The 25,054-nt window shown below is 32.5% G+C and overlaps 1 protein-coding gene across 1 annotated transcript; it reads right to left on the reverse strand.

Moving 5' to 3' along the window:
* Positions 1-20,686: 20,686 nt before the first annotated feature.
* LOC127074576 (GATA transcription factor 18) lies at positions 20,687-22,018 on the reverse strand. The gene is made up of 2 exons (XM_051015902.1): positions 21,349-22,018; positions 20,687-21,256 (listed from the first exon to the last, which is right to left on the reverse strand). Exons 1-2 carry the CDS (start codon positions 21,808-21,810, stop codon positions 20,984-20,986), a joined length of 735 nt encoding a protein of 244 aa, XP_050871859.1. The 5' UTR covers positions 21,811-22,018; the 3' UTR covers positions 20,687-20,983.
* Positions 22,019-25,054: the final 3,036 nt, after the last annotated feature.

Here is a 25,054-nt window from a genome sequence, read left to right on the forward strand (position 1 = left end):
CAAATCATAGCTAATTAATTTTTAGTGGAATTTTTATTCAAATAATCATAAATATTCAAATTAATTCATTTCTTTTTACGAAATTTCCAAACCAATACATTTTAAAAATAGTTTAATGGAAGGGTCTTGCTAACTTGTGTAAAACAATTAATCTCTTTTAAAAATAAAAAATCAATTTAAAAATAGCGTCAATTCAATTAACGACAATTCAATTGATTACGATGTATAAAAATTATGAAGAGTCGTTAATCCAATTGACGACGATAGTGTACAAATACACTAAAGAGAGTATAAAAATAATTAACTCCTCTTATCGCCAATTAAATTTCCGTCACTTTTAAATTGATTTTTTTTAAATGAGTTATTTTAAAAAATATTTGGATTAATTTGGATATTTATTTGAAAAAGTTAATTATTTAAATAAAAAAATCATTTTTAATTGTTTCAGAAGAATAAGAGTCTTAATTTTCTTTTAATGAATATAATATATCATATTTTACACAATAATGTGGATATATCAAAACTTTGTTTTTATGAATTTCAAATTTATTTATATAACGTAATTTTAAAAAAAAAATCAGAGTGCTAACTAGTGTCTGGGAAAAATTTATTAGAAAAGAGAAATAATTAAAAAAATTATTTAAGACAACAAAAATTTGAGTCGTTTGTAAATTAATAAATGTTATTATTTTTCATTTTTATTTAATAGTGCTTAATGCAATGTCTGTAATTTTTTAATTTCATAAAATACTACTTTTTAATTTCATAAAATGCAATATTTTTAAGATTATGTACATTTGTTATTAATTAATATTATTATTTTTACTTTTTTATTGGAATGTGGATTTGTAAAATCGAAGTTGGTGTACAAGTACAAAAATTAAACCATATTTTATTAGAGTGTTTTTTTAAATTTTATCAAAACATTTAAATCTTTGTATTTGATATTTTAAATTAAATAGGGATTTTTATTTGAGTTTTTTTAGTTATTTATTTTACTTGATTTTTGCAATATTTTATTTGTTAGTTTATTATGAGTTTTTTAATTTTTTGTTTAGTTTATTTGAACTCTAAAAATGATTTATTTTCAGTGTATAAATTTTATATTATAAAACAAAATGTGGGTGAATAAATTAATTTAAATCAACTTAATAATTATATATATTTAATTATTAATTTTTAATAGAATTAAAGGTTATTTAATCCAGTGCCCGGATAGCACCTTTTTTATGTTTGTTTTGAATATTTATAAATTTAAATTTAAATTTTTTTATTTATGAGAATTTAAACACGTGTTTGTTTCAAAATTAAAACTACTGAATATTATTTCCAAAAACATTAGTATTATAATTTTTTTCTTATCTTTGTGTCCGGTAACTAATTTAAGGTTTCAGAAATATTTATAAAATATATTTAATTAAAAATATTTAAATAAAAAATAAAGAGCTTCAATAATAAAAATGATAAGTTATTGGTAGTTAACTCTTAATCTCATGAAAATATAAAATTTTAATCCTATTCCATGGAAATAGAAAATAAATAAATAAACAATTGTAAATTAAATTCCCAAAAATAAAAAGTTCTAATGCATAATATATAATTATTTGAAACTAATATGGGAATGAAAACAAATTAAAGTCTTATTCTTGAAAATAAATTTGGATATGATTCTTATATCTCCATAGAATAAATTTGGATATGATCCTTGGTTTTTTTTCATTCCCGTGTAATAGGATATAATAAGAAATAATTACCAATAACTTTTCATTTCTATTTATTTATATCCTTTATTTTTCATTTAATATTTTAAATCAAATATATTTTATAAATACTTTTGAGAATTTAAATTATTCATCAAACATTAAGATAATAAAATTTTCTTATAATAATATTTTTAAAATTGTAGTTTTAAGATTGACTTATAAATATTAACATACAAATGAAGAAGTTTAAGCATAAAAATATTAGAAAAATGATATTCATACATCTGTATCATATTTTACTGTTCATCAATACGGTAAACAATAAAATATTATAATAATATATTATTTTTTAGAAATATATAAAAAAATATTTTTTTATTTTTTATTTTTTATTATCTGAATGTTTATTAATAAATTTCATAATTTTTTTAACCAACTTCATAACTTGCATTATCAATTTTTGTGACTATTCAAAATTATTTTTAATATCTGAACGTTTATTAACCAATTTCATAGTTTTATTGGCCAACTTTTTACTTTTCATTAACCAACTTTGATTTATTAATAAAATTTATTTTTAATATCTGAACATTTATTAACCAACTTTGTCACTTTATTAACCAACATTTTACATTTAATTAATCAACTTTTTTCACTACTTTAAATAAATGTTAACGTGCACGGTTTATAGACACGGTTCACATGTACTGTTCATAAATATATTTACTTTTTATTTTAAAAATACATTGTTCACAGTATAAATATAATGAATAGTGTATACGATGTAAATATTGAGTGTAGAAAATGGTGTAGGAATAACAATGTTGATAATATTATCTTCGGTTCTATTTATAAAGGGAAAATTACTTTTTAGATTTATTGAATAATTAATATATCTGAAGATACATTGATTATTCAATAAATCTAAAAAATCAAATGTTTTTTATAAATAGAACCAAAGAGAATACTTGACTTCCACTTTTTAAAGTGTCATACGAAAATAAAATTTAGACTAATGACTTTACAAATGTAATTTAAAATTAAATTTAGTAAAACATAATAAAAAACCTCACACTAAATATCACCGGTTAGACATTTAAGAAAACCTCAATAATACGATGAAGGATTTTTTTCCAACTTAACAAGAGGTTTTGAATTCGAATCTTGACCTGGACACGCAACAGTGTTAAATTTTTTGAGAGAAAATTTTCCTGTCTATTATGATCCTATGCAATTCGAGGGATTAGTGTTACAATTACAGGCAGAGGGTTACCGATTAAAAAAATAATAAACCATTACACTAAAATCTAACATGTAAAATTTTATGGCGCAAAAAATATATTAACTTCAAACTTAAGATAGGTAGGATTTAAGCTCTCTCAAGTGCCAAACACAAACAATGAAAAGCGGTTGGAGAAAATAAGCAACGTGAACTTCAATCCATTGAGCGTGATCAAGGAGCTCTCTGAACATCTCACCCAACATATTTCTTGAATTTTGTAAATTGGATTGAGGTTACTCCGCAAAAATACACATCAACACTCCAATTATGAATACTTCTTTCTAAACAGGTGCAGTAAAATACAAAAGCATGAACCCTCAACCTCGCGGATTCAGGCCAAGAAAAAATATGCATACCTTCTTGCAAACACAAAGAGAATTGCAAGCTATTGGAGAAAACATATACTTTCTAGATTTATGAGAGAGAAAGGGCAAGAAACTATAAGTTTCAACCTAGCAACTCTAGATCAGTTGTGATTCAAGCATCTCACTCTGGAGTTTTCTTTTTTTTTCTAACTTTTGTTTTTTCTTTATTGTTTTTGTTTTTATTTTTGTAGTAGTGATGTTGATGATTAGTATTCACTGTTGTTGCAAAGGTAGAATGAATGATGAACAGAAATATTCTATTAAGAGAATGACGGCTACAAAACATGATAAAAGTTACAATGATTGCCACCCTATTTATAAGCTAAAACTAGGGTTACTAGAATAGGATAAAATACTAAAATACCCTCTAACAAACTTAGGGGCTAAGAAAATAGTACAACTAATAAATATGAATTACTTCTAATACCATCCCTTAATTCATATTCCATCAAAACTTGTAACACCAATTCCATCCCTTAATCTGAGAAATTGATCGGTCTTGATAGCTTTCGTCAGAACATCTGCCAACTGTTTCTGAGTGCTGCAGTGTACAACTTCTAACACTCCCCTCTGAACTTGATGTCTCAGAAAATGATACTTGGTCTCAATGTGCTTGCTTCTCCCATGCAACACTGGGTTTCTGGCAAGATTGATTACAGACTTGTTGTCAATCATCAGCTTCAGAGGTTTGTTTACTTTTATCTTCAAATCCTACAATAGATTCAGAATCCACACAGCTTGGCATGCAGTAACAGCACCTGCAATGTATTCAGCTTCACAAGTTGACAACGCCACAACAGGTTGCTTCTTGGAACACCAAGAAATGGGACCTCCCAGAAATTTGAATAAGTACCCAGACGTACTTCTTCTGTCAACTTTGTCTCCACACCAATCAAAATCTGAATAACGCAGAAGTTCTGACTCATCCTTTCTTCCAGAAGGAAATAATACTCCATACTTCAGAGTTCCCTTGATATACCTCAGAATCCTGACAGCAGCTTGGTAATGGGACCACTTAGGTTTACTCATGAACCTACTAACCATCCCAACTGAATAGCAAATATCAGGTCTGGTATTGCACAAATACCTCAGAGAACCAACCAACTGTTTGAAGGTTGTAGCGTCCACATCCTTTCCATCAGAGTCAGAATCCAGTTTCTGATTTGTATCAGAAGGTGTGACAGCAATCTTACAATTCTTCAGATTAAATCTCTTCAGAAGTTCTAATTCATACTTGAGCTGATGCAAAATAATACCTTTCTCAGAGTATCTGAACTCCATCCCTAAAAAGTATGTCATTTTGCCTAGATCAGTCATTTCGAATTCATTCATCAGAACTTTCTTGAACTTGGCTATCTCTTGTTCAGAACTTCCAGTCAGCAGTATATCATCAACATATAAACATACCAGAGTCATATTTCCTTCAGAAGTATGTTGAACATAAACACCGTACTCCATCTCACATTTCTGAAAGCCTTGCTTCTTGAAAAATGAATCAATCTTCTGATTCCAAGCTCTGGGCGCTTGTTTCAACCCATATAGAGCTTTGTATAATTTGTACACCATCCCTTCCTGATTCTTTTTCACAAATCCAGGAGGTTGTGACACGTAAACTTCTTCTTCTAATGGACCGTTCAGAAATGCAGATTTTACATCTAAATGCATCAGAGGCCAATTCCTGTTAGCAGCTATTGCAATCACCATTCTGATTGTTTCATGTCTTGCTACAGGTGCAAACACTTCAGAGTAATCCAGCCCAGGTTTCTGTAGAAATCCTCTGGCTACCAACCTTGCTTTATGTTTGCCAATTGAACCATCTGGCTTTAACTTTTGCTTGAAAACCCATCTGACGCTGATGGCTTTCTTGTCTTTTGGAAGTTTTGTCAGCTTCCAAGTCTTGTTTCTCTCTATAGCATCAAGTTCTTCTTTCATGGCCTTCAGTCAGAGCTTCTGCTTAAGAGCCTCTTCTGTACTTATGGGTTCAGAGTCTACTAACATGGCACATTGAATAACTTCTCCTTCAGAGTCTACTTCAGTGTCTTGCAGCATGTCAAATTCTGCATATCTTCTGGGGATGTTTCTGATTCTTTGTGGTCTCTGAACTTGTTCAGAGTCTTGAGCTTCAGAGTTTCTAGCTTCAGATGGTTGACTTTCTCCAGAGCTTTGACCATCTTCAGGGTCTGGCATATTTCCAGAGTCTGAATTGCCACCAGAATCTGGATTACCATCAGAGTATGGGTCATCGGAGTCTGGATCATCAGAGTCACCTTCATCTTTTGAGTCTTCTCCAGAGTCAGAATCACTATCAGAATCAGAATCAACGTCAGAGTTTACTCCAACTTCAGAAATTCTTAACTCTGACCTTTCTTCAGAAGTTCTAACATCAGAATTAGATTGAGACTTATCCCAATTCCAAAATTCTGATTCCTTCACAATCACATCTCTGCTGAATTCAATTTTGTTGGTTTCTGGATAATAGAGCTTGTATGCACCTGTACTGTGGTACCCTATCAGAATCATCACTTTACTTCTATCATCCAGCTTCTGTCTTCTGGCTTCTGGAACATGTTTATAGCAAACAGAACCAAACACCTTCAGATGACTAACACTTTGCTTATCTCCAGTCCACTTCTACATTGGAACTATTTCCTTCAACTTCTTCGTAGGACATCGGTTGAGTACATACGTTGCAGTGGCAACAGCTTCTCCCCAGAGCTTCTGAGGAAGTTTCTTCTCCTTTAGCATGCTTCTCACCATATCAAGCAAAGTGTGGTTTCTTCTTTCAGCAAGACCATTGTGTTGAGGGGTATAAGGCGCAGTAACCTCATGCTCAATTCCATTCTCCTCACAGAACTTCTGGAACTCTTTGGAGTTATACTCACCTCCACCGTCAGTTCTAAGAATCTTCAACTTCTGACCACTCTGATTCTCAGCCTTCATTCTGAACTTCTTGAATTCATAAAACACCTCGTGTTTGAACTTAATAAGGGATACCCATGTCATTCTTGTGAATTCATCAACAAATAACACAAAGTATTTATTCCCTCCAATCGATGCTACTGGAAATGGACCACACACATCAGAATGTACAACTCCCAAGGCATGTTTTGCTCTTGGAGCAGTTTCTGACGCAAATGGCAATCGTGGTTGTTTTCCTTCCATGCAAACTTTGCATGACTTTTCAGACTTCTTAATTGCAGGAATTCCATGTACCAACTTCTTTGAATTCAGATGTTTTAAGCTTCTGAAATTCAAATGACCAAATCTTCTGTGCCACAACTCACTCTCCTTCTCAGCACTTGTTGCACTAAGACATTCTGAGTCTGCAGTTCTGACATTCACCTTGAATGTTCTATTCCTTCCCTGTTCTGACTCCATAATGAACTTCTGATTGCAGTCATACAGCTTCAGAAGATTGTCCTTCATGGTAACTGAAAAACCTTTCTCAATTAATTGTCCCACACTCATCAGATTGCTTTTGATGCCAGGTAGATACCACACGTTCTGAATCAATGCTGTTTCCCATTGTTCAGAATCACTCTGACATTTCCCATACCTTCTGCATTAAGATATTTGTCATCAGCACATCTGATCTTTGTCCTCTTTTCAGAGTCAAAATCAACCAGCCATTTCTTGTTTCCAGTAAGATGATTTGAACAACCAGTGTCCATATACCACCAGTCTATCAGATCCATATCATCAGATTCAGAGGCCATCAATAGCACAAATTCGTCATCAGAACTTCTGGCTATATTTGCTTCTTCTGATTTTCTCTCCTTGTTTGACCAACAGTCTCTAGCAAAGTGACCAAACTTCTTACAACAGTAACATTGGATCTTCTTCTTGTCATACTTCTCTTTTCCCTTCTGAGCATTCTTTTGTCTATCAGAAGTTGAGCTTTCTGACTTCTGACCACCATCAGATCTTCTCCTGGCTTCTGACTGCTTCTGATACCTCCTATCAGAAGTTGCTTTCAGAGCCTGCTGCTCTACTTCCCTTTCAGAAGTTCTCTCAGTCAAACGCAACTCTTGCGCTTCTAGACTGCTCTGCAGCTCTTCAATTCTCATGGTGCTCAGATCTTTGGAATATTCTATTGCTACCACAATGTAATCAAATTGAGAGGTAAGGGATCTCAATACCTTCTCCATGATTGTTTCTTTAGAAAGAGTTTCTCCACACGCTTTCATCTCATTAGTGATCAGAATCACTCTGGAGATGTATTCAGAAACTTTCTCATTATTCTTCATGTTGAGATTCTCATATTGCTTTCTCAAGGACTGAAGCTTCACCTTCTTCACTGATGCGTCACCACCATAACATCTAACCAGTGTGTCCCACGCAGCCTTTGCTGTCGTTGAATCTGCAATCTTCTCAAACACATTTACATCAACACATTGATGAATGAAGAACAATGCTTTCTGATCCTTCTTCCTTACTTCCTTCTGCGCATTTTTCTGTTCATCCGTCGCATCTGCTGCTACCGGACCATAACCATCAGTGACAAGATCTAGAACATCTTGAGCACCGAACAGTACACGCATTTGGATCATCCAACGATTCCAGTTTTTACCGTCAAATACTGGAAGTTTGGTGTTCATGTTGTCGTTTCCGTTCATCTTTCTACCTTGCACAGTACACTCAGATTTCTCACACAGTGTTTCCCAACCCACAGAATTAAAATTCTGATCAGATTTTGTTCAAGATTCAACACGAATCTAAGAATCAAAATCAAACACACAAGACCTCACGTTCACTCGTGTTTCCCGTGTTTCCCAATGAATTCGAACCGGAGCTCTAGATACCAATTGTTGGTGCAAAGGTAGAATGAATGATGAACGAAAATATTCTATTAAGAGAATGACAGCTACAAAACATGATAAAAGTTACAATGATTGCCACCCTATTTATAAGCTAAAACTAGGGTTACTAGAATAGGATAAAATACTAAAATACCCTCTAACAAACTTAGGGGCTAAGAAAATAGTACAACTAATAAATATGAATTACTTCTAATATTCACAACACAAAATTTATAATAATTTTATATTTCTTACTAATAAACTTGTTTGAGCTTTAAAATATATTATGTCTTAAATTTGTTTTAACTATTACACTATTAATGAGAAATAAGAGTTTGATTGTAAAAGAAAAATCTAGTTCAAAAATCTTTCAACTTTAAGACACCTAAGAGTCTCTTTGGCTCAAATGAAATAGAGGGGATAGGGATTTTAATGGAGGGAATGGAAAGGGAGGAGAGGTGGAGGATTTTTTTTAATCAGATAAATGTTTGGTTCAAAAGAGGGGAGAGGGAAAAAAGTGATTTTAATTAAAAATATGTTTGGTTCAGGAGGGGAGGGGAAAAACTTTATTAATAATTTATATTTTTATCCTTATGATATTATATAAGTGATATGATATTCAAATGTGAAATATTGAGTGCCTAAAAGCGTGATAATTTAGCACATAACGTTAACAAATGGAGTATACTTGATTCAGATTATACTCTCTCTGGTCTAATGTATAAACAATTTTACAAAAAAAAACTCACCATTTAAGAAAGATGTTTAAATACGTTTAAATCTTACGCTCTTTCTAATTTTACCCCTACTTTTTTCCTTGAAAATCGTTAAAAACATAAAAATATGAAAAAAGTAGGGGTACATTTGGAATAATGACACTAAATATAATAATTATAGGTGATATTTGCTTATATTTAAGACCATTGAATTTTCTTTGTTGCTTATATTCGAGACCGGATGGAGTAACTCTCTAAGACAAATTAAACTATATTTGATAACAACGTTTAAATCGTGGTGAATCATCTAACAAAACAAATACATAAAATAACTTATTATTAAATATTAATGGTTCAAAATATTTATTAAAATGAATAAACAAAAAATAAAAATAAAATTAATGGTTTAAAATTTGATATAAAAGAAAACATGGTGGGATGCATAACAAAATTAGAAGAAAAAAAACAAATATAAATAAACATAAAAAATTATTAAAAAACACAATGATTATAATTTATCTTATTGAGCTTAAATGATTAATTTTAATCAAGCAAAAACAAATATTTAAGAAAAAACTCACAAAGCTTACCTTAATGAATTGTCAGTCTAAAGGAATAACTTACAAACCTCAACCCAAGACTTGTCAAACTCAGGGGAGAGGGGCTTATAAACCCCATACCCCTGATGTTAGAATTTGTTGATTAAAACTATAAGATTAAATTAACATAGATAAGGAGTTAAAAAGAGCTTACAAACTTCGTCTTAATGGACTATCAGACTTAGGAGGAGCTTACAAACCTCACCTTAATGAGTTGTCTAACTTAGGGGGAGCTTATAAACCTCAGCCTCTAATGTTAGATTGTGTTAATTAAATCATCAACCATTGTTCTTAATTATGCTTGTTTCTCATCATAAAAAAGGAGGAGATTGTTGGAATAAGATTTGTTCATGCCTTAAAAGGTTTTGATGATAACAAAGTATTTAAAGAATAATAGGATTTACTAATGGTTATTCTAATGTCCAGGATCAAAAGACATTAACATTGATATATATCATGTTAATCACTCAGAAGAACCATTAAAGGGAAGCAAAGTTGTTCTAAGTCTGAAGGATCAAAACCAAGTTTTCAGACTCTAAAGAGTCTACTCAGGTCTTTTAGGTGTTAAATCTAAGTTTACTTGAAATACAAGGATCATCAAATCTATGAAGATTGGAATCGTTTGAAGTAAGCAGGTTCTATTTTAAAGGAATGACTCTGCATCTTCTGAATAAGCTTCATCAGTAATTCTGAAGATACTGCTTCAAAGGAATTTGTCTATATCAAGTCATCAACTCTGGAAGTGTTCATCCAGACTAGTCCTGATCAAGACTTTGATGAAGGCAAGCTCAAAACCTATGAACTTTAGACTCTGAAGTCTCATTCCAACCAGGTTCTTCAGGCATACTTTAACTTCTCATCATGCTTGAACTAATTATATAAAAAGCCTCTGGTTTATGAAGCTAAGTATAAGGATAACAATGACTCTGAGCATGCTTCAACAAACGTCTACAAGAAGTTTCAGATCATAAGTTATTCATAGAAGATCACGTGACAACAGTACATTACTTTATGTTTAATCAACATAAAGTAATGTTGGCAAGATCTTATCTCTACAATAGCTCTGAACTCTGCTCTACTCCTCTAAACGTCTTTATGCTATCTGAGTTTTTAGCCCACTCTATTGTACACCAACTAAAGACCTTCAACGACTACTTGTACCATGGGTAGTTTCAACCTTTAACGAATCTATTCTCAGCATCTATTTAAAGAATAAGATTGAAAACATTCAGAGTGGCTCAAGAACTCTCAAGTAGATCTCTTAAAGAAAATGAATGCGAGTTGAAGAATACGTAACTGTGTTCACAAAGATGTGATACCAGTTCACAATATTGGTTGAGAGAGAGAGAGAGAGACTATGTTTTTTACAAAAAACACAGATAAAAAAACACACACTAGAGAATATAAACACAAAGGTTAAGGGTAGAGCAAGGAAGTCTTGATCAGTGTGATTGAGCATTGAAGTTGTTAGACGATAGGCCAAGGTCTATAGGGGGTGAATAAATCACAAGTTAAAAATTAAACCAAAATTGGTTTTGAAAAAGTTTGTAGCGCAAAAGCAAGTTTCAAATTTTTCTCGGATCAAAAATCGTCTAACCAAACCTATTATCAAAAAGCTCGGATATGCGTAGATGTGTCAATGCAATGATAATAACCCACAAGTCAAGCAACAACAATTAAACACCACTAGTTGAATACAATACAATAGGAAAAGTCTATCTCCAATGAACAAAACAAACAAAAAATTAAGTCAAATAATTTGTCGAACACTTAGTGTGTGATCAACAATGTTTGGAACTTTATGTAGTGTTTGTTGTTCGTAGAAAATTTCACAACGCATTCAAAATTATGGTCTAAACAATATTGATCAAATGATCAATGCAATCGAAAATTTGCAAACCAAAAATAAAAGGGATAGAGAGAGAGAGAGAGTACCCAAGGATTTGTTTAGACAGTTCCCATATCGACCTCGATATGGGTTGTATGCCCTCAATTCAATTTCGAATTGAGATATTATAAAAAATCTTACTTTGCAAAATATGTGTATACAAGATATGAAGAAATTGAACTCTACAAACCCTAAGTTAGATGTTGACTCTACCACATCTAAAACCCTTGATTAAAGATTGATCAAGCAACCAACAATGTCACTTCAATTCACATATTCTTGCTACTTCCTTGCAAGGCACTCCTTGTCCCAAGACTTTCGCCCGGTTGAATTAATCCCAAGCGCACACTTGTTGAAACCCAAGATTTTCCAACATGATCCACGGTCTCACACTAATCCCTTGCAAGGCACCCCTTGTCCCAAGGATTTCACTCGATCGGATATGAATTGCACAATCTTGTCCAAAACCTTCAAACCCTAAGAGATCTTGAAGGAAAACTCCAACTTCGTTTTCTGATTTGAATCCCTCAAAGTTCTCAACCGAATATTCTTAATACAACAAACCTAATTGGACATTATCAACCCTAATCTAGATGGCATCCAATCAAAAAATGATTATGTGTAGTTTGATTGTATGTATACATAGATATAGTTGAAGATGATGAGAATTCTTTGAAATCCTTGATTCATGTAGGTTTTACTCACTTTAAAAACCTTACTATAGAAAATACATGTATGTAGTATTTATATACACGAGTGATTGAAGGCAAAAATGAATGCAAAGAACTTGGCGAAAATATGAATTTTTGAAAAAAAATTATCGCATAGGTCGACCTATGAAATTCATGTGTAGACCTATTTGATCCATAGGTCGGTATGTCTAAGATCATGTGTCGACCTATGATTGTCATGTGCACCATATGTGTCAACCTGAAGAGTCGGCACATGAAACAGAAGCTACAAGCTTTAATACTGCAACATAGGTGTCAACCTATGAAATGCATATGTCGGCCTATAGTCAAGAAAACTCATCTATAGGTCGACCTGTAGACGTATGTGTCGACCTGTACTGGCATTTTTCATGAAAACCTGATTTTTTATGCATGTTTGATGCATGAGACCTTTTTCAAGTTGTTTCCAAATGCTTATATGCTTCCTAATGCTATGATGCACATAAAGAATTAGATGATACCGTCCAATATACATTAACGTTAAAGTATCCTAGTTTTGACATCATACAAAACACATCTAAAGGAAGTTGCACTCACATACTCCCCTTTTTTTATGATGGCAAAACTTTAGACGATGCGTTTGTAATGAAAGGCTCCCCCTAAATATATGCATCCCAACTTCATCTTGTTTCTCCCTCCTTTGACAATATCAAAAATAAAAGAAGAAAATCATGAGAAGTATCTAAAATCACGCATAAACCAATATAACACATAGAGGTAGTTTGCAAAGATAAGAACATCAATACGATAACACTCACATAGAATGATTGACATATTGAACAAGAATGCCTAAACAAATAACATGACACAAACATAAAAAATGAAGGATACAATGTAATAAAAAAACTCTTGAGTTGCTATAAAAGCGACACGATTACGTGACATATGCATCTGGTGCTCCCAAAATGTTGCACACGTATGTGCTCTAGCAAGGTGATAAAATGATGTACCATCACTTAAACCAAAAATAGAGATGAAAACATAACAATGACACACAACAAGAATTTTGCTAACATTATAGCATGTTCAATCACAATTCATGATGAAATAGATAACAAGCTAATGCACCAACAATATATTTCAAGCATGGAGAAGATTAGAATAAAGTCACTATAAGCATATAAATTGACATACATCAATTAGACATTTTTAGAAGTGAACATTCATGAGTTATCTTATACATAAAAAATATTAATCATTTGGAACATAAACAACATACAAAAGGAAAAGCTTACACATAAAAGGGAAAATGGAACGATAGTACCTTGCTTGGGAATTGATGAAGAATACACTATTATGTAATATACCTTTGAAAGAATGTTAGAGAAACAAAATATATACAAAATGCATGCAACTATTCATATTTAGACAATATTTGAGACGTCAAGAATCCCCAATTCCCTTTGAATGTTGAAAAACGATTCGGTCACAAGTGGTTTTGTAAAGATATATGTGAGTTGATTTTTACTATCAACGTGCTCAAATACGACATTGCCTTTATCAACATGATCGTGTAGGAAGTGGTGACAAATCTTAATATGCTTAGTGTGAGAATGTAGCACCGCGTTTTTGGTTAGATTAATATCACTAGTATTGTCGCACATAATAGGAATATGTTGTAGTTTAATATAAAAATCAAGTAGTTGTTATTTAAGCCACAAAATTTGAGCACAACAACTACCAACTGCTACATATTCCACCTCGGCAGTTGACAAAGCAATGAAAACTTGTTTCTTGTTATGTCAACTAACTAAGGAATTTGAAAACATTTGGCAAGTTCCACTAGTACTCTTTCTATCCGATTTGCAATCGGTAAAATAAGAATCGGTATGACCAACCAAATTACAATAATTTTCCTTGGAATACCAAATCCCATACTTAGGAGTACCATGAAGATACCTAAGAATGCGTTTAACGACTTTTAAATGTGATTCCTTAGGAGCCGATTGATAACGGGCACACATACAAATGCTAAAAACCTTTTTAGATCATTTCTAATTAATAAAAATTCAAAAACATTTCTCTTCTCTCTTTTTCTATCCCAAATAAGTAAAAGATTAGAAACTAACATAAGTTAACATTCATTCGAAACTAACTAAATGGTTCCCGTTGAGTACAATGGACGTGAGGGGTGCTAATACCTTCCGCTTGCGTAATTGACTCCCGAACCCTGAAATTGGTTGCGATGGGCATATCTTATCATTTCTTTAAGGGGTTTTATCGATATTTTCCCTTTCCCATTTTAGGAATTAATAAAGTTTGATGAAGACTCTGTCCAGTCTATCCCACGAGCGTGCGATTGCCCTTCGCGAGAGTCGTGTTCTCATTTTTTGAGGTGAGACAATTAGTGTAAGATAAGTCTTTGGTACAACATAATTTTGCATATGAGTATTTCATAAATCAATTTACTAGGTTATATCTTCAAATAGGGATTAGTGAAACAAACAATCGACATTAAATATAATAAACTCAACTAGACGAAACAAGATGAGATATGCATACAAAATCATAAAAAATATAATCTCAATATCAATATCAATAATAAAAACAACAAGAAAACAACAACAACGTAAAACACAACATCAATAATGATAAAGTCAATAAACAACAACAATATCAATAACAACTTCAATAAGCAATCTCTAGAGTTTAGGGTCTCAAAAATAAGAACAACAACATCGACAAAAACATCATCAATAACAATAATACAAACAACAACAAAAACTCTAAGATTTTGGATCTCAACAACATCACCATAACAACAATAACATCGATAATAATAATAATAATAATAATAATAACAACAACAACAACAATAACAACAACAACAACAATATTAGTAGTGATGTTTGACGTACTTGATATATGAAAAAGAAGTAAAGGAAACTAATTTGGATCTTTGAAGAAGAAGTAAAAGAAAATGATTTGGATCTCTGAAGAAGAAACGAGAGTACTAAACACATAACATCTTCATATTGAAGATGATATGTGTTTATGACTTTTCATTAGGATTCTGTTTGTGTTGTTTAGACAAATGAAACTGAATGTTACAACCTAAAGCTATATATATCAAACAAACTGAACTCACCTCGGTTGGAAAGAAAACCGAGGTGAAAAGTAGCATACTTTTAAATTAAAAATAAAATATTCAAGCATATTCACCTTGGTCAGAAAGAAAATCGAGGTGGAAAGTAGTGTACTTTTAAATTAAAAATAAAATATTCAAGAATGCGTCACTTTTAATGAGATAACAATAGATATTGAGGTTGATCGGATTTGAATCATGTACACTGAATAAGTTTACCCCTTAGTTTTTCGAATACCCGACGAAATATATTATATTTAAAAAAAAGGGTGCGTCTAAGAATTATACTTTGGTTTTTCAATACGTGAGGTGAAATCATCATCATGAAATATATTATTTATAGTAGTGTCACCATGGTTGTAATCAAGGACCATGGTGATATGTTATGTGCTAAGTCTTTCACTATGGTTGGTTTCTAGAACCATGGTGAAATGTGTGAAATCTGAAAAAATAAAGGTGCTTGGAATCAAACATTTGACCTTAATCTTTTACTACGATTGTTTTAAACAACCATATTGATATGTTATGCGTTACTATCTTTTTACCATGGCTAGTAGCCCATGGTTGTAAATAGGGCATATACAACCATAAGTTACCTTGTCACAGACCATCTTCCGTAGTAGAATCTTTCTTCCAACCATTTTTATATGTGTTATCCATAGTAGTGGGAGGAGCTTTCGTCCTTTTCTTTCCATGCGATGTAGGCTCTGCGACCTTGGACGCTTTTGCCTTTCATCTTGTAGAATTCCTTATCCTTCTTTTTGTAATGCATAGTGAGACTTATTCAAGTAGTTTTATAATGTCCCAATTTTCCGCACTCATAACATGTGATGTCTTCTTCCTTTTTCTTATGTTCTCTTTTAGATGGGTGAGATTTTTTGAAATTTACCAAATCTTTGTTGGAATAATTGAGCTTGTTTCTTTTTAAGTATCGATTGTAGCGTCTAACGAATAACCCTATCTCCTATTCTTTAGGAGATTCTTCATCAGAATTGTCACTTTCTTCCTTTCATTTCTTCGCTTTAGATGATGAAGCTTTCAAAGAATTTGTTTTCCTTTTATCTACCTTTCTCTTTATTCTTCGACTTTAGTTCGATATCCGCGAGTCATTTCATCTCATTCTAATGTTTAGCAAGTTTCCCAAACAAATTTGTGATATCTTAAGTATTAAGATTTCTATATTATTTTATGGAGGTAACTTTCGGCTGCCATACCATGCACATTGACCTTAACATTTTGTTAACAAAAACTTTATTAGAAATAGACTTTCCTAAGTTATTTGGTTTTTTATTAAATGGAGGAAACGAGTCTACATGGATTCCATGGATTCTCCAGATTCCATACGAAAAATTTCAAACTCCTATGTTAACATGTTGATCTTAGAATCCTTAACGTCTTCAGTTCTCTCATAAAGGGTTTGAAGAGCGTCCCACATACCTTGTGCACTCTTATGATGTGAAGTATAATATAATACTTTAACGCTTAAAGATGAGATAAGTATATTCCTCATTTTCAAATCAGACGAAGCCTTTTTGGTTTCATCATCTGTCTAATCCTTTAGGTGTTTAATAGATTTATCGTATTCCTTTCTAGGGATGAAAGGACCCTCAGTAATTGCTACCCGTAGATTTTTGTAAACTGATAGTAAATGTACGTACATATTTTCTTTCTAGTAAGCATAATTCTCGCCTTTAAAAACTGGTTCTCTATTATACACTCCCTTTGGATCGTCAGCGTCATCCATATTCCCAAACTTTTTAGTCGCTTAGACCTGACCAAAAGACCAGGATAGAGGCCAACTGTTTGGTAGGAATATGGAGTAGAGTAACGATCTAGAGCGGGTGAGTAGACCCATTTAAAATTTTGGCTGATAATTAAATATCATAGTTTTTTAATGCATAAGGCTTATAGCAAAAAATAGAGACTTTATGCTTGAATCGAAAATAATCACAAATACATTTATACAATCAACAATTACCTCATATTGATTAGAGATTATATCGAAAGATTTATAAACTACAATGAATTGACATTTTGAAAATTACACAAGATGTGTTCTTTATAAAATCTAATTTCTACATAATTCTAATACCACCGTTTGCATAACTTAATCAACACTAAAACATAAATAAGTTATAATTCTAACAAAACCTAAACTTATGTAAAGGATAAAGTACACTAAGAAACAATTAGCTAAACATGTAATAACCTATGAAAATAAAAATGTGCGTGTGTGTGTGTGTGTATGTGCGTGTGTGTGTGTGTGTGTGTGTGTGTGTGTGTGTGAGAGAGAGAGAGAGAGAGAGAGAGAAAGAGAGAGAGAGTACTTGGATGTATAATGGTTTAGCTTTATTATCCTCGCATGAGCCTACTCCACTTTCCCATGGTTTCCCATTGAAAATAGATCTTCCAATATGTTTTGACAAATATTACACGAGTTTATACAATCATAAAAACTAAAATAATGATGAGAAAAATAAATGTCTTATCTAGATCTTGACTTGTATACAACCTTGATGTCAAAGTTTCTACAAAATATTTACTCGATTCTCACTTCTTGAATCTTCCAGCTTCACTAATCTTCTCTAAGTCTTCGTCTATGGAAATCACCCTTAATCCCACTGATTTCTTAAGCGATGAACTATATGAATATTTGAGAAGAAATCCTACATTTTATGTAGCCTTACACACAACACTATCAAGGTCAACCTGGAGAGAAGAACTTCATTTTTCACTGGAATTTGTGACCATCAGTCACTGACATATATTTTCATGTTCTCCTCTGTTTGATTTGATTTGAATCATGTTTTACGAGTGTTTCGAGTCACACACATGCAATCTCTTTTTTCAGGTTTTTAAGAATAGTTTGAGATTCCACTTTCCACATAACTTGAACCAACATCAAATATGCTTTTTGTTCCATTAACTCAACCAATTAACTTAAAACACAATGATCATACTCAAATGCAAACACTTGAATTATGTATGCTAAAACAAATGGATTTAAAACTTAATCCAAAGATGTATAATTAAAGAGCAGACTTAATAAACAATAATGATGAAACAAAAACTTAAGAGACAAGCAACCAAACTGTATTGGGGTTCTCCCCCTTAATGTATTAGAGACATACAACTTCAGGAAATATGTTGAACAACTTTAAGGAATCGGGATGACTTCTTAATAATATCGAATGATTTCTTCATCATTGCTCACTCTGTACCTAGATACATAATGATTATCATACAAAAGCTTCAATAATTATTGCATTTCAGTTTTGTCCCATCTTATCACGTTATTTGAGGCACCAACATTATATACTTGCTTGATATTTGAGATATTTTGAGGTTTTTTCCATTTCAAAGTTACAAGTATATTTTTGGGCTACACCATGTTCAATGTCATGTTATAAATGATTTTATTTTCTTCAGCCTTAAGGCCACATGCAATGGGATGACCAGATAACTTGGGACACGTCTCATGATTATTGCTACCACAAATCACATTAAATCTTCATATATTATTCACCATAAGGTATCCATGCAACTTAAAAGGACACTAACATTTCATCAAATCAATGTCATCTTGTTTCAACTTCCGGATAAGATTTGTGTACCTACCATTTCTTTTGCATCTTAGTGTCACAAATGCATGTCTTTTATCTGAACTATTATCTAACCTTCTGATTACAATGTTGAACCCCGATTTGCCAGTCTCTGTGTGGATCCATTGAAGAATATGATCACAAAGAATAAACTTCTGTTCATTTGTAAATTGTTTGCCAATATCTACTTTGACATCAACCGATTTGACATCGATGGACATGATAGGCTTGGGACAACATCACAGTGCACCATATCTAAGGCCAACCATAACAGAAAATATTCAAAAACCAACCAAATTCAACTCTGAACTAATCCATAAATACAGTTCCGGATGACATTGAACAAAAATCCAAAAATGTATTTCTGGATGCAACGTTCATTTTTTGAGTAATTAGGCATGACAACATAACACATACTCGCAGGTATCCACCTGACCCCGTCTAAAATTTGACGGGGAAAACCTGCTTTGACTAGGTTTGAGTTTTTCCCGATTATAAAATATGGGGGTGGGGCGGATAATGGGGATACTAGCACCCACCCTGAACCCATCCCCGAACCCGCCCAATTTACTTTATTATGTATTTTATTATTTTAGTTTTGATAATTTTGAATATTAAATATATGGTTAATATTTTGATATTTTGATTTGTATATATTATTTAAAATATTTGAAATGTATGCATGAAACTTTTTGAGATTTTTTTATTTTATTATTTGTAATGTGATTTAATTTTGGAAAAATAAATATTTTTATTAAAGAAATTGATTTTATTAAATAGATAGTGGCATGGCAGGGATACACGAACCCAACCCGACCCGTTTGGGACGAGTTTGGATTTTAATTTTTCATCCCCGATGGGGATTGGGGCGGGGAATGGAGATTATTTTGGAATTTGGGTTTGGGTTTGGGGGATGTAAAAATCGTCCTCGACACCCCGTTGTCATGCCTATAAGTAACGAGGAAGAAAATACTTGTACATTACCTTAAATTCCAATTTCTTATCCTCTTTTTGATGTGAAAGAACATACAAATGTTGTTTTGAAGTAGAAAAGTTACATACAAATTTTGTTTTGTAGTAGAAAAGTTGATTGAGTGCGAAAGGAGGTTTTGATAGGGTTTGAAAAAGAAATAATGTTTTGATCATGGATGAAGTAAACATGCAAGGTAGTAGTATTTTATTAAATTTTATGCTTGACATTTTTAGAAATGCATTTCTAGAATAGTCACTAATTTGAAAATTTTATGTTTGACAAATTCGAAACTATACTTTCGTATTTGTCAATTGTTAAATGAACAAAATCATTGAAAAAGTTTGTCTAAGATACATTAACGTACTAATCTTTGGAAAAATAAGAATGTGTCTCACTTAGAACATATTTTAGTGTGAAAATCGTCAATTTGTTAGATCTTCATTAATAGTTGCTTGTATAGGGTCACAGAGTGCATGCCACAACCGACCAATACTAAGTTTGTATGACCATTTCAATAGTCGTCAATGAAAAATCTTTTTTTTTTCTTTTTCTTTAAGTTTTTTTGTTTTTACCACAAGTATCTAGTCTACTAGATTAACTAATCCAATTTAAAGATCAATTCTGACATCAAATAATTTCAATCTCCTCTGAATTATAATTATGAAGATCGAACTACTATAGTACTTCTTATCAAATCGAATATCAATGTAACCCTGTTTGAATAAGTATTACTCCTATGGAAAAAATGTGATTAATTAATTACGGTTACCATAATCTCAATAAAAATGAAAGGCAAAAGCAAACTATCTCTATAATATAGTGCCCTGTGCATTTGACCCAAATGTATGAGTGGGCCACATATGTGATAATCATATATGGTTATCAACAGCAAAAGTGAAGAAACAGAAAGGTTGAGATTTCGAAGTACTAATAACTCAAAAGATAAAGTCACAAAAAAAGAATACATTAATAAATAAATAAAACAAAAACAAACAAGTTAAGAACATACTCTATAGAATTTATCCGATTCTATCTCCATATTCTTAAGCAAGAAGACAGAGAAAAGAAAAGAACCAGATGAAAAAGAAAAAGGTCAAAAAAGTAAAATAACGTTGACCAGACCATCATAACCATCGCAATCAAAAACATCTACATCATCATCATCATCGTAAAACATCTACATCATCCTTTTTCTTCTTTCTGTTATACTATTATCGTATTCATTCCATTAACGCTTCTTTCATCTAGTGTAATCATGAACAAGGCTCGTGTTGAGTCTCCAAGAAAGAAAGTTAGGAATCCCATTCTCTGATTCTACATCTGAATCTTCCATGAACCGTAACTCGTTCCCATACATTTGACTCTGCGGTTGTCCGTACCACGAACCGTTGTTGTTGTTGCTGCTGTAGATGCTGCCTGTCTCCATTGCACCGCCGGTTGTCGCTGCCGACGTGGCAGCATTCGCTCTTCGTTCTTCCTTCTTGTATCTAATCCCACAAGCATTGCATAGTGACTGCAAATTCAATGCACATCCATTATTACAACAATTCTTAAAAAAACATCATATATAAAAGATTTTGAAGTTTGAACACAAAGTATATTTACCTTTGGGCCACGAGGACCATTTCTCCAAAGAGGTGTAGAAGTGGTGTCACAGCTAGCACATCGACGGGCGAGAAGAGAATCATTGTTGGAGTTATTACCAATATTGTTTCCTCGGTTTGATTTGCTTTGAGATTGAGAATTGTGTTTTGAGTTTGAGTTTGAATTCGAATGGTTAGTATTATTGTTCCAGAAGTTGGTAAGAGAAGAGCGACGGTTTCGTTTCTCTTGGTCTTCAGATAAACGTGTGGAAGGGGTGGCAAGGGAGAGTGTACAGTCAACAGAAGAAGATGGAGAAGTGTAGGAGTATGAGTCGTAATGATCGTAATGATCATGGTTTTGATAGTTAGAGAAAAGCATGGAGTAGTTAGAGTTGGTTTGTGGATGAAACATACCGCATGTGCATGTTCCTCCTCCTCCCATTATGTGACCTTGCTGAGAGCTACTGCAACAATGATGCATCATTGAAAAGAGAAACTGAGTGAATGATAATGATGATGATGATGCAGTTTACAGTGGGTGAGTGAGTGAGTGTGGCACTGTTTGTGACTGAGTTTAATAATTTGGATGGAATGGTTTGAATTTATAGGAGAAGAGGAAGAGTGTGAGAGAGAGAGAGAGTAACATAGGAAAGGAAAAGAAGAGGGGAAGAGTGAGATTGATTGATTGGGTAGTCAAAAGTGAGCACGTGACAGGGTGGAACAGTCTTCCAGGATCTATCTGCATTCTACGATCACGAGGCTTTTAGCTTTACTAAATGAATGAAAACGTCTCTCTCTCTCTGTATATCCGTATCTCTCTGCTCTGCCCCAAGGAAAATGGAATACTAGTGCTACTAGTACTACTACTACTAACTTCCTTTTCCCTTCTCTGTCTCTTTTTGTGATTCATATTCTCTCGCCCCCGTCTCTTCCCTCCTTAATTAACCATGCTCTAATCCCAATTTTGTCACATTCCTCTCATCGCAATCTTGGTAATCCAATGTCTTCATTAATTGCCTAAACCTTAGTCTTCCTACTCGTGGATTTGAATGGAAGATAATGTTCTTAGCAATAATATACTCATGGATTTGAATGGAAGATAGTGTTCTTAACAATAATAGAATCTCTTTCAAAAATTTCAATTTATTGATCATTTATTTAACTAACATGCCTTTATAGCATTGTGTTTATTTTCTACGGTTAGACAAGTTAACAGACGAGACGAAATAGGTCTTGCTTCTCAATACCCTAATCTGAATATCTAAACAATCATGGTTTTTCGCTTCATTCTTCAATAATGATAAAAAATTAAAATTCAAACCTGTTTAAAATGATTTTAAGATGGATTCAGATAAATCAATTTTATTCATTTTCACAACATCAAGTTAATGACAAATAATAAAACAAAATAATCTCAAAAAATTATATACATACATTTCAAATATTTACAAACCAAAATATCAAAGTACTGATCATACATTTAATATTTTAAATTATCAAAATTAAATAATAAAATACATAATGAAATAAATAGGATAAGTTCGGGTGGATACTAGTATCTCCATTGCCTGACTCATGCCCACATTTTATAATCAGAAAAAACTCAAACCCAATCAAATAGGGTTTTCTGCGTCAAACTTAGGACGGATTCATATGTGTCTCCACGTGTGCATGTTATGTTGTCATGTACCTGCAATATACATAAGTAAATTTGAAGCACGTACACTTCTAAGATTAGATGTGTCGCAGTATTCAAGACGCATTACTGGCATACATTTCTATGATTTCCTAACCACACATGTAAAAAAAAATTAAATATTTTTTTTAAAATATTTTTGTTGTTGCTAATAAGCAAAACTTCAATGGGATGCTTAAAAGCAAGTGTATGTGATGGTGGATCATCTAGGATAGTTGGTTTTGGTTCATCAGTTTTTGCTCAACTGAAGGAATTTCAACCCTTTATCATATAATATGTATATGTACTTGTTAGCCTAAGAATTTTAGGTTAGCATTTCGACATGAAGGTATGAAAGCGTTGAGTGTAAGATGGTAAAGCTATAGTTTTGACATATTAATCATTTCGATAGAAGTGATGGATTCGACTCGCCTATCAGGTGTGATGAGTTTGACTCATCTATCAAGTGTTTTGGGACTTAGTACATTCTTGAGTCCAAAGATTAGGTGACTTAGAGATAGTTCAACAATGGTGGCAGTTTGAAGCAACAATAGCGATTGGAAGCAATTCAAAGTGCTAAAGATACGTGGAGACAAATTAGAAGACAAAAGCCCACATAACAAGATACGTGTCAAATTCTGAAGAAATAATCGTTGTTGATAGTTACTAATGTGCTTAGTATATATGTATATTTCATTTTCTGAAAGGGGGTTCACATTTTCATTTTGTCCTCTTTAGAATTCACACATCTGAGTCATAAAGATAAAGAATTTAGGAAAAATGTATGAACTTGTGTCTCACTTTTAATTTAAACATTTTTACTCAATTTTTTTTACTGTCTTTCATCATTTACTTTATCCTTTCAAATAATTATGCATTTTACTTCTTTAAATTCTTATCCTATTGTTCTAAATTCAAACGTAAAACCTTTAAGCACAAACACACTTTCTCAAGATTTTCACACAAAATATCCTTAGGATTTTTTTAAAAGTTTAATACTACAAGTGAATTAAAACTCGTGATTTTTTTACTAAAAACACCAGTAAAAAAAATTCCACATCTGCTGGGACCCTTTTGTCCGAAAATTAAATTTGTATGTTCTTCACACATTTAAATGTTGTTAATTGTTAAGTGTTTATGCGTCTGGGAATGGTAAAATTATTAATATGTCTAGACCACCGAGAAATTCATTCCCTCAAGGAGTTATTCCTCCCCCATAGTAACACTCAAAATGAAGAAGAATAACCAATCGGAAAGACGATTGGTGATACATGCACTTCAACAACCATTGAAGTCATTGCACCTATTGTAAATTCGTAGTTGGGATCAACTGCAACACCATAAATGATGATACCACTACCAACTAGTTTTCCTATTAATATTATGGTTACACAAACCACTGTAGGAGGTTTTAGGCCTCTATTTCATCCAAGTTTTACACATCCCCTAGTGGTAGGGAGTATTCATATGGTATACCAACTGCATTGATATATGCAGATAATGCAATGGCTGTTGCATCTCCTTTTCATCCATACATGGCATCAGGGCCTGGTATAAATAGTATTGGTCGAATGGGCCAATCTTATGGAGGATTGGGCTACGTCCCTCAAGTTATACCACCTTTGAATAATAATTCCCTTTTGGCTGTAAGGCAACAAATGGATGATATTAACCATGATATGGTTAATATGATTACTTAACAGATTGGTACAGTGTTCAATCATTTGATCCAAAATACCAATCATAGTTACCAACAGTTAGCACATCAAATGATCGAATTGTTGACTTCTTTGGTTCTCCTTAAGCACCAATTCAACCAGTTTCTTATAATCAAGTGCAACAACAAGTTGTGCTCCATCTAGCCAAACAACCTAGACCTAGACTAGTAAAACATATGGTGTTGGTAAATAAAATTGAAGATAAAAATCATATAGTTGGGAGAGTCCAACAAAATAATTTTGGGGGAAAAAATAACAAAACCAATATGGTTGAACACATTTTAACTCAAAACAGTCTTAATATTGGTCTTCATAGGGCAAATTCAGTTTCTGCA

Source organism: Lathyrus oleraceus, chromosome 4 (assembly GCF_024323335.1).
Source record: "Lathyrus oleraceus cultivar Zhongwan6 chromosome 4, CAAS_Psat_ZW6_1.0, whole genome shotgun sequence".
NCBI lineage: Eukaryota > Viridiplantae > Streptophyta > Magnoliopsida > Fabales > Fabaceae > Lathyrus > Lathyrus oleraceus.